Source organism: Falco naumanni, chromosome 8 (assembly GCF_017639655.2).
Source record: "Falco naumanni isolate bFalNau1 chromosome 8, bFalNau1.pat, whole genome shotgun sequence".
NCBI lineage: Eukaryota > Metazoa > Chordata > Aves > Falconiformes > Falconidae > Falco > Falco naumanni.
In genome coordinates, this window is record NC_054061.1 from 9690388 (window position 1) to 9710116 (window position 19729).

At 46.1% G+C, this 19729-nt stretch overlaps 1 protein-coding gene across 4 annotated transcripts in view; it reads right to left on the minus strand.

The window, feature by feature from the left end:
* EBF1 (EBF transcription factor 1) overlaps window positions 1-19729 on the minus strand; it is a 280105-nt gene that overhangs the window by 259354 nt on the left and 1022 nt on the right. For all 4 annotated transcript variants that reach the window (XM_040604801.1, XM_040604800.1, XM_040604803.1 and 1 more), the window contains exons 2-6: window positions 18572-18728; window positions 18189-18252; window positions 17869-17924; window positions 8652-8725; window positions 1554-1622 (exon numbers count right to left, since the gene is read on the minus strand). In XM_040604801.1, coding sequence (XP_040460735.1) covers window positions 1554-1622; window positions 8652-8725; window positions 17869-17924; window positions 18189-18252; window positions 18572-18728 — 420 coding nt within the window. The remainder of the gene's footprint in view (window positions 1-1553; window positions 1623-8651; window positions 8726-17868; window positions 17925-18188; window positions 18253-18571; window positions 18729-19729) is intronic.

Below are 19729 nucleotides of genomic sequence, written 5' to 3' on the forward strand. Positions count from 1 at the left end.
CGTAACAGACAGCATCTCTGGCTCTCATAATTTAAAATGATTTGCAACTAGCAGTTTTGCATACTAGATAGTTAAACAAAATATTTCCGTAAACCTGCCATTAGCATCTTAACATCTCACTTTCCAGTACAATGAAAAATTCATGTGAATTTTGTAGCTTTCATGTTGCTCAAAATGCCACTCTAACACCATGTTTATAGTGTTCAACTCTGCAGCGTGCTTATAAAACACATCTCTATACAGCTTTCACTGGGGGTTTTCTTCCCCCCACTTTCCCTGGTACTACCTAATGCTCGCAGAAGATGAAAATATGCCTAGTTAAAATAGATAGAGATATCTTCTGAGATTTAAACACTCTCAAGATTACTTATTACCAAAACACTTGCTATAAGCTTCCAATATACACACTTTCTTACCAAATTCAAACGAGAGCTGTAAATCTGGGAGTCTGGACGAGCACAATGCCAGGCAAGGCCCTGCTACAGCCCTGGACCACTCTGCCTGTGGCACCCAACACACCAAACCCTCGCCGCCTTCCTCCATAACACGGATGCTTTGGCACGGAAGATACTTCAAACTTAATATCGCCAACATTAACTCAGACAATAATGCAAGGAGAAGCCCACTATTCTGTGCTCTCGCCCTTATATGTGTAGGTAGTTTCCCTTCAGGGTCCCTCTATTCACAGATTAGTGCAAGGGTATTGCTTTCCTCAGCTGATGACAGACACTTTCAGTGCTTCATGGCCATTTAACTCTTCTAGAGTAACGCTGCATAATAACCTGGTTATCACACATGGCTTCGTACAATGAGTTTGGACAATTAAAATGTAAAAATTACTATTTGGCTACCATTTTGCATAATTGGCAAGCACAAAAACTACACATGGCTCAGAACAACTAAAATAGATGTATTGTACTCCAGTGATTTACCCAGTGATATCAGATTAGCAATATGGATCCGTTTAAAAGCACAATAATTAAGACAGGCTAAAATGAATTAATCAGCTGACAATACAGTCAAAATAGTATTCCAACCAAAGAAAATAAGAGGAGGGAAAAAACCTTACTTTGCAGATCTATTTTTTAACTGGTTTTATGCATAAATAAAAACCTTAAAATGTAGATGGATTGCATCCAACAGAACTACTGTAGCTAAGTGATAATGATTCAAACATTTTTCAAATAAAAGTTAAATATTTATAAGCACCCGACCACATTTCATAAATCACAAACTATTATTATTTTATTCCTGAAGCTTCCCTGGCATAGCATGTGAATTGAGCCACAGAAAGTCAGAAAGAAAAATCTCCTCTTTATGCACATGAATCAGTTACAAGAACTGGAGCCCTCCAACGAGCAGGTCGCTCCGTTATCCTCTATACAGCCCTTCCGTGGCAATCGCAATTGCAAAGCACAACTTATTCGGTATCAAAAACAAAATTTCATCCATATATACTCCTAATTCTTCCCCATTAGCGACACAGGGCAGGTGTTTCATTATAATGAGGTGGGGGAGAAAGAAAAATGGAAGGAAACAATAGCAGTCCTTACCTGTCAATTATCACTGGATCTGATGGAGTCTCATTTCTGTTGCCACAGCTTTTCTTGTCACAACAGCGGCTACAGAGCAAAAGTGAAAGGATTTAGTGCGACCATTACACTGTAAAATCATCATTATGAACATGGTAGGTTCAAATTGCCGGCTAGAGTTACCACTCGGTCCCTGCCTGGAAATCAGTCAAATGTAGTGGGTCACATATGGGTTAATTACTATGTTTAACTTCTTGCACAGCTGGTTAGCAACGGAAAATATAAAAAGAGAGGGGTTTTGCCCCTTTCACAAATAATAATTCAAGGATCATCCAGAACAGGGAGACCTGCCTATATGTAGCCTCTTTTCCATAGGGTTTAACAGTTGTCCCACATATACTCGCACACAAAATAAGGCAGCTTTTTTTACCCACTGAGCCTGGGGTTTACGTTTGCTTAATGTTTATGTTACAAGATACTCCTGCTTCTACACAATTCTCAGCTAGCGGGAAACCTCCCCCCGAAATCCAGAAGCACAATTATTCTCCCTCCAAGAAACACTGTTGTTAATGGGGGAGCTAAAATGCAAGCGCCATCAGCAGCGGCTTTTTTATGCTCGAGCGTGCCTGTTTCCCCAAGTTTTCTGAGCATGTTAATGATCGCTAATGCCACGGAGAGCACAGCTCCGGCGGCTGGTGCCCTGCATCAGGTCAGATACAAAGCAGGCATGTGAAATATAAGCTCCGTCTCCCAAAGCACTGCTCCATCGCTGACCTCCAGGCTGGGATTCTTTTGAACTAAGGTGCCTCATTGTTTCCTAAGAGAAGTTAAATCGTTGTTTGTGATGATTCCTTGTCAGGGGTTATTGTCCATTAGGAGCCACAAATATATTGCAGGTAAGCTCACAGGCAACATATACATTTCTAATCAGGGTGGGAATCCCCTCTGGTGCATCTAGAGCTGCGGCTGAGCAGTGTGGGGGCTGCCCTGCTCTCCCCAGCAGCCCATCCAGACTGACGAGACCAAGTCACAGCTACATCGGTGAACAAAACCTCGGGCTTTCACCCACCCACCCTCCCCAGGGATGAAACACCCATCTAGAAAGGAAAACTCCTGTTTGCAGATGTCCCTTAACAGAAAATCTAGCTCTGGAGTCAAGCTTCCCAGGAATAAATAAAAAACCAACAACAAAACAAAACAAACCAAGAAGCTCCTGGTCTTCCCAAGCCCTCCTTGGTCCCCAGGGACCTGCTGGACAAAGCCTGGGTAGCTCCTGTGGGGTGAGGGCTGCAGGGACCCCATCCCACCGTGGCACCAAGCGACAGGCAGTGAGGACCACCCCATCTGCTCTCTCTGGCCAGACCTGAGTGCATCTCTCCATTCAGTAAACTTCCTGGTAAACCTCAACCACAGGCAACCAGATCTTGGAAACCACCGAGCTGGTTCCAAACGGCATCCCAGGGACGTGCGCATCACCCTTGTTTCAGCGGGCAGCTTTGGGCGGCTGGCAGGAGCGACCACTGCTCGCACTCCCACTCAGATGAACTATTTTCTTTTCCCCAGAAGGTGGAAGAACATTAGGGCAGGAAGAAGCCCTCAGAAGTGCCATGCTATATAAATAGCCCTGTTGGGAGTATGACAAAGGTTCTCTTGTGTCGCTGAACAATAGAGTGAATAATATACAGTTACCCACCAAGATTAGCAATAAAGCAACTAACCACACTAAAGATAACAAAAAAAAGGGGGCCTTTTACAAAAACAGCCTGTTTAAACATGGTTTAAAAAAAAAAAAATTGTTTTCAAAGAGAGGAAAATACATAATTCTTTTCACCGCAAAAAGCTTCAAGGCAACTATTCAGGGCTGAAACTTTTCACAGTTAACACATGTGCGGTATCTTCATTTCGGTGGAAGTTACATTGTTTGGGATTGCCAAAAAAAACTGCTTAATTTTACAGCACAATACCACAATTGATCCACCAGAAAATGCAAGAGCCTTGGCACCCAGAAAGTATTAAAATTTAGGAAGGAATAAAATATGCTGTAGGTAAATAGTCATGTGGACGTTCGGGGGGCTTTTTTGCCTATAAAAGGACTTGTCATTGGAGTGCAGCTAGAATGTGTGGGGTGAGAAAATTTACCCACAAACAAGGCAATAAAAACTGCTAATCATTTTTAAATGATTAAAATGTAATTAGAAACAGAGTTGGCACAAGTTAAGACAATGCAGTTCTTGTGACTGAAGCAAATCAGGGCTAGTCCTGACATTCTCACAGCAGACTGGAGGGACAGAAATTGCCACACTTACTCAGGCGAGCAAAGGTTCCCAGGCTCCCAGCCCGAGATGGGCAGATACCACCAGCCCGGCAGCAGCAGGCTCAGAGGCCAGCACCTTCCCGGGGTGCCAGCCCAGCAGGGGAGGTGGCGGCAGCGGGGGCCCGGCACAGGGACACCTCGGTGTCACCTCCTGCCACCGGCGGGATGGAGCCAGGCACTGGCCGATGGGGAAAGCCTGACTTTGGGAGCAGAGCGAACACCACCTCGCTCGTTGGGTGACCCCATTCTTTGGGTCGGGCTTCCCAAGGTGCACCCCAATAATCCCAAGGAACAGGAGGAGATCTCACTCCTTGTGACGTGGAAGAGGTGCACAGCTGGCATGTCCCACCGTCTAGTGGCTCCATGAAGTGAAAGGAGGCCCCAGGTTTTCTGTCATGTTCTAGATAATTATTTTTTAAACCTTACCTTGCCTTTTGCATTTCCCCCACCCCCCCCCCCAACAGCAGAACGCCTCTACCCTCGTTTTTCTACACAGAGAATTAGCATGTGATAGAAACCCTGAGTTGGAGACCTGGTTGCAAGGCAAAAGACATGCTTTTAATTCAACTTGCCTCGAAAGCTTTGGCTTTTAGTGCCTACTTAATCTTGGAAATAAGTTCCTAAATGCTCAGCACCCTTTCTCCTTTTCCAGAAGGAATTTTAAAATTCCCAGGAGCTTCTCCAAGTCACCCAGAAACCCTCCACCTCCCAGCAAGGCTCTGTGAAATCACCGGGAGAGGCGCCCAGTGCCGACTTCTTGCAGCCAGGAGGGCAAGGACTTCTCCTCGGTGACGCCTCTCCCCCAGCAGGGCAAGGAGCCGTGGTTCAGGCACATCCCATGTTGGCCCACAGGAAAAGCCTAAAAAAGTTGATTTGTTCGGGAGTTTGCATGTTTTTAAAACAGGTAATCCTTGATAGTAATGCAGCCTCTTGCCATCACGACCTCATCCAGCTCCTGCACCCTATCTCTGCCTACCCTGGGTTTCTCTCCCCCTCCTATGGACCATCCTCGCCACCCCCAGGGTTCGTGCCCCAGCCCCACATCATCCTCATCCTGCCCCACCACAGGCCTCCCTGTCCCCTGGCCACCAGCACTCCCAGTTTTTGTTGCTGCCTTTGTCCTCCCCCCAGCCCTCTGGGGACCTGCTGCCCTCCTGCCATCTTGCTCTGTATCTTCCTCCTCCTCTTCCCTTCCCTGCGCTGGAGCACCGCTACCCCTCGGCTGCCCAGCCCTGCTGCGGGCACGCAGATGGCCTCCTTGTCCCGCTGGCTGGCACCCCCAAATCCCTGCCGTCCCCACCCTGCCTTGGCGGCTAGGAGCATCGCTTGCAAGAGGAGCCCTGCTTTGTGTATCTGCGCACTCGGGCTTTCCGCGGGGACAATGAACAATGAGAAATTACGGGGCGATGGCACGTGGCCAGTGCAAATGCGACTTTCCGATCATGTAGCTGCCAGGCTCTAACAAGTCGTTAGCGAGTCAGTGTGGGAGATTTTGCAGAAGCACCCAGCGAGGTGGGTTCCATCCCGCAGACGATGCGGTCAGGACAACCCCCTGCCCCAACAGGCTTCTCACCCCGAAGCGTGGAGGTACAGGAGCTTCTCGCCAATACAGCTGTAAGATTTTATTTTACACAGACAAAAACCATATTTTACTCCAACCTCATTCTCAGAAATCACTGAACCATTTTAGCTGAAACTTTCCAAAGAAAGTCAGCCTGAGGCTGACACCCTGCAAAGGACATTTCAGCCAGAACAGTTTAAGTTTGGCAAAGCTGTAAGCCACTGAAGGTTTCATAATGGAAATTGTTGAGGCAATATTAACTATAGATGTCCCTCCCCATGCTGCCTACAATACTAATAAATTCCACTGAGGCTGTGAATTCTCCCCAGCTATTAACATTTTCGCCAACAGTGTAGATTTTTATATTTGACAAAACACAATGAAATCCTTTGAAATAAACAGCTACCTGAAGCAAACCTCAGCCGCACTTTCCTACCACAACCAGGACTCTCCTACACATTTGAATTCTTTGTCTTATCCGTGCCATAGTTGTAGTATACTATAAATACCCAGCTTTGTCACATAAATGCAAAGTTTTATTGTGCAGTTAGCCTTGATAGAAAGCACTGCTGAAAGTTGTTTAGAAATTAAATATCTAAAACAAGCTATTTTAAAATACAGAGCCCTCACTATTTCATGTCTGAAATGAAGAAATTTCATCTTAGGGAGAGCAAGCTGTCTTTCACACCATATGGCTAATGGTAGTGCATAGCAATTAGCTGGGCTGATTAATGGGGAACAGACTCTAATTTTATGCTTATAATTGAGGCTGCATTTGCACCCCTGGTGCAAATTCAGCACATCCCAACTTCCACTTACAACAGGCAAGAAATCAAGAGAAACAGAATGGTATGGAGAGAGATTATTTTTTCCCCTTCTAGACCCCTAAAGAGCATCAGATTTGCAATTTAAAAGAGTGTTAGCAGCACAATAGATGACAGATTTGTGCAATAGGGTCAAGCGGCCTGGTAAACAAACAGCACCCTCTTCTTACACATGTATAGGCAGAAAAGGAAATGGGCAATATCTAATATGAGCTGTTAGAAATTTGAATATGTCTCCCCCACCCCACCAGACACACAACGTTTGCCTACTATGGTCAGATATTTTTTTTAATTTTTTTTGCTACCTCTCCACCTTACGGTTATGAAACACAAAGCAAGGACTAGCAGTAAACAAATAGAAGGAGAAGAATAAAGCTCCTGATCCAGTGAATTTTAAGAACAAAGAAAGTGTGAAGTGCTTTAATAAAGGGAAAGTGCACATCTTTCCACATTCCCAGGACAGAAACAATTTTGTTTCAGTCAAAGTATATTGAACGGCCGTAAATCTTTGGTGCAGGTATTTGGTCTTCTGGTTAAAACTCAGCTCTCTATATAAAGTTTCAATTTACTTCTTACTCTTTATGTTTCTAAAGTATTTGTAAGAAAATTACTGCATTAAAGTAGGTGACCCTTACTCTTGATGGCTCAGCGAGTGGCAAGCGGATGCAATTCCTACCTCAACACCTTGCTGTTTGGGAATCAGGAGGGCACATCACCCAGGGCTAACAGAACATTTAGACTCTGACGCTGTGGGCACTTGAGCATGTGCTTAATTTTACTCACATGAACAGTCCCACTGTTTTACTGGTCTATTACAGGAGAAAAGCAAAGCACACACTTCAGCCTTATCAGGTCAGGGGCCTCCTTTAATATTTCCATGAATTGTTCCTAGCTAGGTATCTAGTGTGAAAGTGGTGCTAATTGGGCCAATGAATTTTAGGGCAATTACGAGTTGTCAGCACGACTGGGTTTCCATTTGGAAAAGGAGAACTGGCTGGGAGTCCTCAGCAAAGCAATGCTGCAGCTCCCAGTGCCAGCAGAAGCTCAGGCACCTCTTGGAGATACGCGCCTGCTGTGACCAGTCTCAGGTTGTGATGGTTCCTGGAAGAGGACAAACCTACTGAAGGAAGCAGCCTAGAAAAATAAGACGTGGAACTAAAATCCCCCAAATCCAGCAAGGACAAAGCTGGGGGTGCTGCGCAGGGTTTCGCCCAGGCTGGCGAACCATGGGGAGCAGCTCCTTCTCTGCCGGCATCGCAGCGCGCTGCCCTCCTGCAGGGTTTTATCAGGGAGGAGCTGCCGTGGAGGACAAAACAGGCAGATCCCCAAGAATGAAAAAAGACGCTTTAAAAAATTCAACTAACAGAGAATTTCCATCTGAATATTATGTCTAAAACTCTCCCCCACCAGGAAACCCTCATCCAAGTTTATTCTCTTAGAAGTGGGTACTAGTTTTTACCCTCAAGTTACTCCTTTTTAGTAAATGAGTTTTGTAAAAGTTACAACGCATGCAATGGCATTTTTACAGTCTTAAAACAACTGATTGTAACAATAAGCTTATGCAAGAACGCCTCATCTTCCACCAGGGAATTATTTTCTGCCATCGAATAACATGTAACAAATGATTTTTTCAGACATGCAGAAAACACCCACTAACTTTAATGAGACTGCAAGGTCAAGCTCTCCTAGGTGTCGGAGGGGTCTGTGGGAAGATGCTGCCTTCTCTGGGGTAAAAAGGAAGTAGAAGAGGTTTCACCTATTTCAATCAGCCAGAAAAGAGAAGGAAGCAGCTGCAGAAGTACCGTGTTCAGGAGGGAAGTTATCTGACTGTCCTGAATTTAAACGGCCAGCCCCAAGCAGGCACGTTCAGGGGAAGAGAGCACAGGGCAGAGCCAGATCTGCACGGGGAAGCTTAAAGAAAATCATCAAGAAGGCACCTTTTGCGTGAAGGAGCATTGCCTGCTCCGCTCCGGCCAAGCAGGGACCTGGAATGAGCAGCAACCAGGACAAAACAGGCCTCCTGACCTCAAGTCTTAATGTGCACCCAGCAAAACAAACCCAAAAAATTACAATTTTGTCATTTTACTGAGAAGGTTTTGTTGGGAATTGGGGGCAGAGAAATTTATTGCTAGAAGACTATAACTGGCTGTTAATTTTTGTGAGGAGACCTTTTGTGGGCTACAGTGTCCAAATGAAAACTAGTAGCATTCCGTTAAGAATAACTCTTTATAAATAATTGAAAACTAGTGTGATGACTGAGACCTTGCTGCTAATTACACACACCGACCTGTGTTATTTTGGGATTGTTTAATGCAAGAAAGATAAATTTAAGTCCGAAAATAGCTGCAGGTTCAACCTAGATTTTGAGAGACAGATTCATCTTCTCATCACTAATTAACTGGAAGCAGGGCATTTCTTACCTGCACATTATTTCATGCGTGAGCAGAACTCGGCACATTTCTGGGTTCTTGTCTTGGCCTTCATATACTATCGCCTAAAAACAAAACACATTTTTAGCTGTGCATCAAGTTGAGTTTGGAGAAAATAAAAATGCGTTGCCGTAACCGAAGGCGCAGCCGGGGTTGCAAGCCGAGTTGCAGGCTGGAGAGACTGTGTCTCCCCCGAACCTGCTGCAAGACTTGCAGTTGGAAAACAACACAAGCTGAGTACAGCTAAATTCCCTCCTCTCCGTTGCACATCTCTCCAGCAGTGTGTAGGTTGGGGTTTTTTAGTAGTCAAGACAACCACAATTTTCTTTTCAATTCAGAATAAAATATAAAACTAACAGCACTACAAGGGTGGGGGGTGGGGGGGGGTGGGGGGCGGAACATCAGGGTTTGGTATACTTTGGGTCCTATTCATTTAAAAAAAAAAACAGAAAAAAGAGAGTTCATGTATTTTTAATTACAAAAGCTGCACAGCCCAGGCATTTTCCTGGTAGCTCCTCAGAAAGCGCCTGGGCCTGATTCTCCACTTGAACCTCGTGATCCACCGCTTTCGAGAGAGCAACTGAAGTTAGAGGGATATAAATAAGTGGGAAGCAGGCCCTACCAGAGCAGAGGATACCAAAACAAACAGAGGATCAACCAGCTTGAGAAATTTGACTCTGAGATAGCACAGGGAGAACCCTCTAAGTTAAAACTGTGGAGAGGCAGCGTATTCACATTTCAAGAAGAGTCTATGTTTGCAACGCTCCCAGCAGCGGAACCAGCAGCGATGGCGAGGGATCGGCATTACACGCTAACTAGGTTAGTGCTGGCAGCCCACTCAGTACAGGCTTTCCATCTGATCATGACGGAGTTATGTTTTCTAACCACCCCTGGTCCCAGGCGCCAGCCTCCCAGCAGCAAAACAAGAGTGAAAAGAAGTTGCCTTTGCAACAGCATCTTTGGATAGCACTGAGGTTCCTACATCTTTTAGGGTGCCAGTCCTGACATGGGATCAATGGTTAGAGCCCCAGCCTTGGAGAGACGTCCACCTCTGCATCTGAGCATCAACCTTGACCTTGGTGTGACCTTTTCAGGCTCTAAAATACAGACCTGAAAAGAAGTTGGGGAACAAACTGCACATAAAATGACATCTGATATGGGTATCCCTAAAGGTAACAGTAAAATAGATACTGAAAATAAAATTTAAAAAATTATGCTAGATGGATGAAATACATTTTATGGAATAGACCACTTTGAAATGGAAATGTGGAAAATACTGAGAAAAAAGAAGTTATCTTAATATACGATGAAGTAAGATCACATGAACTGCTTTCCCAGTCCTTACAAATATAACCCACCAAGGGTAAGAGGGGTTGCATCTGCCAAGGGGGCATGGATCTCAGGGCGCACAAATCTGGAGAAGCATGAGCTGAATTTCAACACCGTTTTAATTGTAATATGTGATATTAATATTATGCATTGTAACATGATGTAATGACTCCATAAATAGTATCAGGAATGGGACTGTGTTGTCTTTCTAGTTATAATTTTTTCATTTCAGTTTTGCTATGTGTGCATTCCCCTAAAACCCAAGAGCCAGTGGGGAGGTTTTGTTGCTGGTAAGACAGAACCGAGGCCACTGATGTCGTTGCAACTATCAGGTACAGAGTTTCTCCTGACTGCTGCCCCCTCATTCCCACTCATGAGGCACAAAACCTGCGGACCCAGCACTTGTGTAAAGGGAACGCAAAAGCTGTCGCAGGCCACGTGCAAAGTCCCCACAGCATCGACACCAGCAAACCCCTCTGACCTCAGCTGGGACCCCAGTGCCCTGCTTGGTTGCGGGCCCACACCTTGCGGTACCTCCACATCAGCAGCCAAGAGAGCTACAGAGGGTCTGCAAGAAGCCTAGGAAGACCGCACCACAGTCATCCGTGTGTTATACCAGGAGGTGCGACAAAAGCAAAAGATCCTAATTACCATGCATTGAAGGGGAAGATGGGGAGAAGCTTCTTCCAGCCAAAACCAGGGAATCAAAGAAACCCGCTGACACTTGATGGGGTCAGTTAGTAAGGACGTTGCAAAGACTCCAGAAAACCCCAAATCAGGTTCCCCGACAGTGGGACGGGCCAGGCTGCAGGGAAGCTCACGGCACTTTTTGAACTTCATCAATAATTCAAGAATAATTAGAGCATGGGGGTAATGAGCAGATCTACCCCCGAGGCCTTCACCGGAGACCAAAGCCTCCAGCCCCCATTTGCCTCTAGACACAGCAGGACACAAGGGAACGGCGCCTGAGAGAGGACTGATGGACTTTGCTCGTTCTTCTTAGACTTTCAAATCTTAAAATAAATGTACCCAGTATGGGTTATCTTGTTACTGGTGAATCCAAGGAAGCACTAGAAATGACAAACTAGAGCACAAAATTTACTTTTCTTTTTTTTTTTTTTTTTTTTTTTTCCCCTCCCCTCTCTCTTCCTCTTCTCTCCCTGCTGCTATGCTTACTTAACCTCCAGGTACCCGCTTAAATAACTCAACTAAATAGCAATAATGAACGGGCAGAGTCAACACTGTGGTACATAATCACCTTGTCTGTTGTGTTTAGCATCAGTGATCCCTTCTTTGCACGCATGACATTCTTCTGCCTTTCTCTACGTTAAGGATTTGCTTTTCACTTTATTTGCATTTAATTACCGACGTTGTACCCATGCACATTTAGTTTTCTCTGCATTCAGCGCAGATACCACCACATAGCCTATTCCTGCAGGAATCTTTAGGAAATTCGAGGAAGCAGGAGGAACTGCTGAGTTCATTTCTAAGCAGCTCATCCCCAGCTCCTGTTCCTACATCCCAATTTACTCGTGCAAACGGGTACGTGAAGCGCTGTTTACGTCCACGAATGGCTGCCCGAGAGCATTGCAGACACTCCACCGCCTCGCACACTGCGCTGCTCTAAAGCACTAATTCTACAATTAGTTTCAAAAAGGAAACAGGAACTGCTAAAGTTTCAGATCGTTATAGCTGCCAGAAGTATTTTTACAGGAAGGGTCTACAATGTTACTGTTGTGAAAATTTTTAACTGTAAGATTTGAAAAGCTACTCTTAACAAAAATATCTTTCTTCCTTTTTTTTTTTTTTCCCAATTATTATTTTTTTAGGTTCAGGCTTTAAAAGAGGGTGATTGCAGCAGGAATCCTTGTTGCGCTAACAGCGTTGTGATTTTGTCAAATAGGGATCACATTAATGAGAGATAAAGTGAAAGTTACAGTGTATAAACTTAGACCACAGCAGAGCTAAAAATAAGCCTGCAAATACACATCAGGGTTGCACAACAAAACCCCAGCAAAGGAAATGCAAAATTATAGACTTGTTGGGGTTTTTTTCTTTTTGTTTACTTCATGTCGTTTTAACTCAGTGTTATTTCCTAAGTGTTTCAGAATAGCTTTTCTTCTCCTGAACAACTGAAATATTTCCCAAAAAAATTCATCTTCCGTTTTGTAAGCCATTACTCACCCAAGTAACCTTTCCACAAGTTGTCCCAGTGAGAAACAATCACTTATGCACAAACGGATTTCAAAATCAGGCCCCAAAAAATTAGTGTCAAAATATAAAACTTCCCCACTTCCATTTAAATACCACTGCATAAAAAGTTAAATCAAATGCAATTCACTGCTTGACAGCGAATAAAAATTACTAAATTGAGCACATCACAGTCGTTCCTAGACAACAAGTGCATCAAACAATTCGCTCAAACTTTTCAGTGACAGAGTTCATAAAAAAAAAAAAAAAAAAAAAAAAAAAAAAGGAGTGAGGGTAATACAAAAGGTTAATCCACTTTTTCCCCAGTAAAGACAGCAAGATAAAACAGTGAAAGAGTTGACGAATAAGTTGGAAATATATAGAGCCTGATTTTGCCCTTAACTATTCCTGAATAAATCCAGATTTATGCTGGTACAACTGAGGGCAGAATCGTCTTGTGGTGTCAGTTTGCCAGTCAAGCAATCCTGCTTTCTGAACTGGATGAAAAACAATCTTGAAGGAATGAGATCATGGTCATTATATTATTCAGTTATGTCATGGCCTTGGTTTTAAAAGAGTAAGAGGAGAGAAATCACCAACATGCACCTAAATCTACTTGCTTTCAAATTCCTGATCTGTTCCGCAAAACAAACTATCTCCTTGACTGAAATAAAGGAGAAAGAAAAATGCGTCAAAATGAGGGTCTTTGCAAAAAAAACAGAACTAAAATGATTTGGAATGACGTATACAGCCATACACACAGAAAATAAAATCCTGGCCCCATCGAATTCAATAGGAGCTTTGCAATTGACTTCAGATGGGCCAGAATTTCACCCAGAGAGGATTAGGCTTGTATCCACTATATATCTACAGAGAAAATACTGTGAATTACATTTATTTGGCTTGGAATAGTTAACCCTTAATTAGCCGAGATTCTACCCCTTCCCCAGGCAAAATTTCCACTCATCCCAGTGAGGTTTATCCCGGACAAGTAGCGCAGCGCTGGGTCCCAGGGGGAGGATGGTTAGTTCTTGCTGTGTCTCTCAATGCACAATTCAGAAGCATCTAATTATTTTATCCAGTCTCCCTCTGCCTTTGATACACAGCCTGCTTATCGACATATTCACACAAATTAAATAAATTTATCTCTCCTAATATGTTCATTTTTAATGGTTTTCAAACATTCACATGGAAACAGCTCTAGCGTAAATATCCCAGAACAAATGGCTGTATATTATACAGGAGGGAGCAGTTGGGCTGCCAGACTGGGAATGCACCAGGCCATCTGGCTCAGGCAGTCTCTCCAAAATCCTCAGCTTTGTTTTCACCCTCAGACTCCAAACAACACATTTTCCACTGTGATGAGTTTACATTTTCCCAAACACAGGTCCTGATCATGCATGCAAATTCCAAACTTCTCCATTCCTCTCTGTACAAGAAAATTAAAATCACCTGCGCTTCTGACATCTCACCAAAGGCATAAGAAAGCTGCTAAAATCTGGCGCAATGTAAACTTTCCCCGTCACAGGGGTTAGGTTTTGTTTTATGTTTGTGTGAAATTTCTCCAAGTCTGCTGAGGCTCCTCTGAACTTATTGATAACATTTTTTTTCCCCATGCGAGTAGCTGCCAGAGAAGGGCCATGCTATGTATTCACAGAATAGAGCTGATCAAATATCTGCAGACATCAGAGAATGATAGAGAAGTCAACAGAAAAACCATTTGCATCCAGAGTTAAAGTGCTGAAAAAAAAGCAAAATATAAGCAGAGTCTAAGTCTGAAGGAAGGCTCTTTGACTCATGAAGACTCTCAGCAACAGACAATAGCTATCGTGCAAAACTTACGATTTTTAAGATGCCTGAGCCATATTAGCATCCGTTATATCTTATGGATGAGAACGGCTGAAGGAAAACTGGGTGGGGAACAAGTATTTCAGATTTATTTCCTCCATCTTTCCTAATAGTGAAATATCTCAACTTTATGAAAATACAGCTGAAGAAATAGAAGGCATCTCCTCTCTGTAAATATATTAACATCCTTAGACTTGCCTAAAAACTCCAGTTTTATTAAAGCAGACATATCTCACCTTTTGCAGGCAATTGCAAAATGCATCATTGTTAGAGCCAGACCTACTGCGGTAGGAGCTGCTGCTTTACAGAAAGCAACAGCTATAAAGTTTGGGATCCTACAGGGTTTTGAACGCATTAGGGATGCGATCCCAACATAAAATGAGGTGCCAAGATAACATAAAAGAAAATTTAATTAAGCCAGTATTGATGCTGAATGTTGTTACCCTAACGGAAAAGAACTTCCCTGCAACATTAACGATTTGCTTATAGTATTTACAATTTTTGAATGACGAGGGCACATTTTGGAAACGTAGCGATGCCCCTCAAAGGTATGTAATTCCCATCTTGCCCAGCACTTCTCTGGGGCCACCACCAAAGGCCGAACACATTATCCCTAACATAACTCAAAATGATGTGCTTCGAGACCAGTCCTGCCCGGGTTTCCCTTTGAGAAGTCCCACAGCCCGGGCTACCAGGAGCACACGTGCAGCAAAAGCTTGTGTTTTGGAACAGCGCATGCATGGTTCATACCTGCACCCCACATCTGCCCTGGGATGTGGTTTGCAACAAAATTCCTGGTTACTTCAGTAACGCTAGTCCCCAGCCCTACTTCCCATACTGCATCGCAGCTGACAGAGAACACACACACACACACGTGCGCGCACCAGGACGCGTAGATCCCCACATTCCACCTGACAGGATCCTTGCCATGAGTTTCTTAGCTGGGCACAGCCACGCAAACAAATCCCCAACTTATTCAGACCAAGAACTCTACAGGAGCAGGACCATCTACTATTTATTGCATACACAGCATCCAGCGTAGCGAAGCCCTGCCTGCCTACCTGCTGATACAACGCATACTGCTGATGGGACATTTATGGTAAATCTATGGGCAGCAATCCTATATACAGAAACCAAGGGCTGATTTGCAGAACCGGTTTTATTTTATCTTACCTAACTTAACAATCCACAGCTGTACAAAACCTTGCAGTTTATAACTGTGAGACAAAAAGAACGCATTTAAATCTGATGTATCCATATTTAAATATATATATTTTTTTTTAATATAAAAAAAGAGCCACAGTTACTTTCCTGTATGATCTGGGGAAGCTAAATCATTCAAGCTTTGCTTCTGTGTGATTTTTAATTTGCCACCAGAAACCTCAGAGTAGCTGCAATTTCAGTCTGGGAATTCACATTATTGAGTGTGTGAATGCGCGTGTGTGAGTATTGAGGAGATACTCGCCAGCTGAAACATGTACACTTCTGCAACAGTTTCATTTAAAAGTAATCTTTTCATTATCCAATTTGTTCTGAGCGTCACGCATTAAAATACTACACCTTCAAGTAGACTGACAATATATATTTAACTTTCATTAAAAATTAAAGAATTTTCAGACAGTCTTTGCAATATTTAATTACAGTTTGATGATTTGAAAGTTACTTGAACAGCCTCTATATAATTCACTGTCGTAAAATATAAATGATATATTCAACATTTGGGTGAGCTTCTGTCATGTGTTGTACTTTGCTTCCTAATAAGCATTCAGTAACCGAAGCGATCCCAACTTTGAAATAATTTCACTTTCAAAAAGAAAGAATTAAAAAAGAAGAGGAGGGAGAAAGTAGCCCCCGGCCCCCAAAAAAATTCAGAGCAGCACATGCCACAGTTTTGACATGACAATGCCCTATTTTTCATAAGCAATTATCGTCATGCCTAAAGAAATTATATGCATGAAATTAATACGTAAGCAAACATGTTTGTATCTAAAACAGCCTTTCGCTCCCCGTTTTCTAATCTAAGTTCAGGCAGCTTTTGTTCTTAAACCCTCACTCCTCAGCTCCACTGCACTTTCCCCAAAATCTGTAATTTGCACTAACTTTGTTTTTGTAAGACTTCCTGAAATCAGACAGACTTTTTTTTGCCTTCTTCATTGTGAACGTGCTTTAAAGCTACACGGTAGGTTTTACAAATAAACTGTATCTCGGGGTTTTTTTCCCCCCTTTCTCTCCAAAGACCCTCTGATGACTTGATAATAATGAGAGACCAAGAGGTCAAACAGTGCCTTAGGATGAACTCTTCATATGCAAGATGCCTTTGTTAAGAAAATTATTTTGAATCCGCTGCTCTACATGAGTTCAAGGCTCTGTTTTCAACAGGATTATGAGCAGAGGCTTCTGCATTTCCGTAACGATAGGAAAGCTATTTAAAGATAATATTTATTGATAGGCTCTCTCATACGGTCCACAGTGAAACACATAAGCTCCAAAAGGACTAAAAAGAGCTCATGCATCAGGAAGACTTTGTTACTTTTAACACAAACTAACCAATTTGTCCCTGAAAAACAGGGAATGGCAGCAAGCTTTCCAAGATTTGTTATGAAGAAGGGTATGTTGCTCCTGTTTTAATTCCTACAAAGACCGGGTTCTATTTGGAAGCGTGTAGTTTTACAGAGTTCAGATATATAGTGGATTGTCTAGTAAAATTCATCCAAGTAGTTCCTTTTTTCTTTTTTTTTTTCTTTTTTTTTTTTCTGTTGAAAGACAATCTTCAATAGCAGGAAAAGATGTTTTGGGACCATCAAAGAGAGTTTTCTAAAACAAACTCAGCCCTTAGAGCTTTATGTTTTGCTGTAGACAAGAAACCCAAATACAAGCCAAGAGTTTTTTTCCCTACAGACAACATACAGGGACTGACTTTTCCTATCGTACAAAAAAAAAAAAAAAAAAAAAAAAAAAAAAAAAAAAAAAAGCTTAATGTTTTTCCTAAATAAAATTTCAGCGTTTTCTTTAACAAGCAAAACAGATTAGGAGTGGGAAAACATATCTGAAGGATAAAAAGGCTTAACAACGATCCCAACTATTTAAAAGAAACGTATTATGAAAGTAAAACATTCTGCCAGGAGCAGAAGCAGTAGCTAGAGTAACAAATTTTTAAAAAAGAGAGAGAAGGGGTTTGTTGAGCTAGTGCCCTTGTACAAATGCTGCTTTCCTACAGGAACGTATATTTTACAGGTAGGCACGCACGTTACCGCTCCGTGTGGGAAGCTCAGAGCAGGCTGAAAGAGAGGGTGAAGGCGCTGGGACCTGCCGCCCAACAGCCCTGCTCCGCGCCCCGGGGCCGCTCCTGCACCCCACCGGGCCCCGACCCGGTCGCGCCGCCCGGAGCCCCGGGACCGGCGGCGGCGAGCGCCGGAGGGACGCGGGGAGCCCCGGGCCGCAGCCGCTGCCGGCGCTCGGTGGGCGGCGGGAGGCCGGAGGTTAATTCGCATTAATTAAGCGGCGCAGCCCGCCCCAGCCCGGCCGGAGGGTCGCCTGCGTGTTTCGGAGCTCCCAAGCGCGGCGGCAGGCGGGGTCCCGCGGGGACCCTCCGCGCAGCCCCGACGCCGGGGTCGGTCCCCGCGGCTCGGCCCTGCAGCCCCCGGCGCTGCGCGGAGCGCGGCCGTGCCCCGCGGGAGGCGGCAGCCCGTACCCCGCCGGGGCTGAGCCGCTCCGCTGCAGCGGCGGGGGCGGGTTTCGCCTCCGCGGGCCGCCCCGCCGTGCTCCCGGGGGCCGCCCCGACGGCTGCCACCCCCAGCACACACACCCCCCGCCTCCACCGAGGGCGTCCCGCAGCACCTACCTGCTTGGTCATCGAGTCGATCAGTCGGACGTAGAAATCCTGCTCCGTCCTGATCCCTGAAACAAGGCAGAGGTGTGAGGAGCGGGGCCGGCCGCCGGCAGCCGGGTCTCGCCCGAGGGCTCGGGCCCGCCGGGGCTCCCGCCCGTGTCCCCGCAGCCCCGGCCGCGGTGCACCCAAGCACCGAGCGCAGGGATGCGCGGAGCGGAGGGGAGCCGGGGCAGCGGCTCCGCGGCCTCTGGTGGGCTTTGCAGCCGAGGAGGCGGCGGGAGGGCAGCCAGCGGGGGGTGGTGGGGCTGACACCGGGGGCTCCCAGCCCTTACCATTGCTGTAGAGCAGCTGCAGGCGGTAGTGGATCCCGTTGTTGGTCTTTTCGCTGTTGGCTTCCTGAAGTCAAAGAGGACACGGGAGGCCGGAGGTAAAAGGGGAAAGAAAAAAAAAATCTCATATGAAGCTTCTCCATCATTCGCACATCGGATGCCCCCGGCTCTGGACGGGGCAGCTCTCAGCCCTCTCCCCTGCCCCGGACATAGCGAGGGATGAGGGGAGACCCCCTCCCCGGCTGCCCTCCGAGACAGAGGGACAGTAAGGCGCCCGGGAGGCGGCAGTGGCTCCCGGGACGAGCTGGTGCCGCGGCCCCGGGGGAGCGGAACGGGGAGGGCCCGGGAGAGGCGGCCGAGCCCCCGCGGGGCGCCAGGCTACTCACCTTCTCCTTCTCCACGAAGCCCACGAAGGCGGTGCGCTCGATCTCCACGGGCTGCCCCTGCCGGTCGTACAGAGCCAGGACGAAGTGGAAAAAGTTGGACTTCCTCAGGTTGGAGGGAGGCTGCTTCTCGAAGTGAGCCCGGGCCAGACCCACTCCGCTGGGACCAGAAAGACTCGGGTTAGCGGCAGCCCCGACGACGCGGCCTCACGCCACCCCCCCACCCCCCCACCTGGCTCCCGGGCCCGTGCCTTCCCCGCCGGGACCCGGCTGGGCTCCCCCCGGGGCTAAGCATCCCCCCACGCCCCCCGAGGCTCTTCCCTCCGGGCAAGGGGAAAGGCGGTTCACGCCGAAACCCCGCGGAGCCGGGAGCGCGGCACAGCCCCGACCCCAGCCCGCCCAAGGGCCAGCCCGAAGCGCCAAGAGCCCCCCCCCGCCCCCCCCCCCCCGGCACCCACCAACCCTCCCCGGGGGCCGTGCCCGCTCGCAGCCGGCCCTGCATAGCGGAGGGGCCGCGCTCAGCCCCGCCGGCGCGTTGCCCCGCGGAGCGGCATCGGTCCTGCCACTTCTCAAAGTCGGCTCGGAGCTGTCACCCCAGCGCCCATGTGCCTTATCTTTCAGTTTCAGTCCTGCGAGCCTTGCCTCCCCTCACACGGGTGGTGGGTAAACACCGCGACGGCAGCCGAGGAGACAACTTGAAATATTTCAGGGTTGTCCCTGCAGAAACTTTCCCTTCCTTAGAGGGCTCCAAAGGGAGGGTGCGGGGCGAGGTGGGGGACACCGGGGGATGTCAACATTAAACTGATGCCGGCTCCAGGCTGCGAATCCGGCATCAGGGTTTGGGGTTTTGGTTTAGGGTTGGTTCTTTTTTTTTTTTTTCCTTTTTTTTTTTTTTTTTTTTTAATCCTGTAGGGAAGAGGATGGGGAGAAGGAGAAATACGAGGGAAAGCGAGGCTGGGCGCAGCTTCGCCAAATCCACCTCCCGTTTGAAGGGATTTCTTTTTAAAAAAATCTAAGATAAGTGGCAGTGGTTTTGAAAAGGGGCTTCGAATTAAATTCCTCCTCGAGAAAGCTTTGCAAAACTCCCTGCTTATCGGAGGAGAAGGAGGGAGGCTGCTGATTCTGACAGGGATAAGAAAGCGAGGTAGAGAAATATATTTT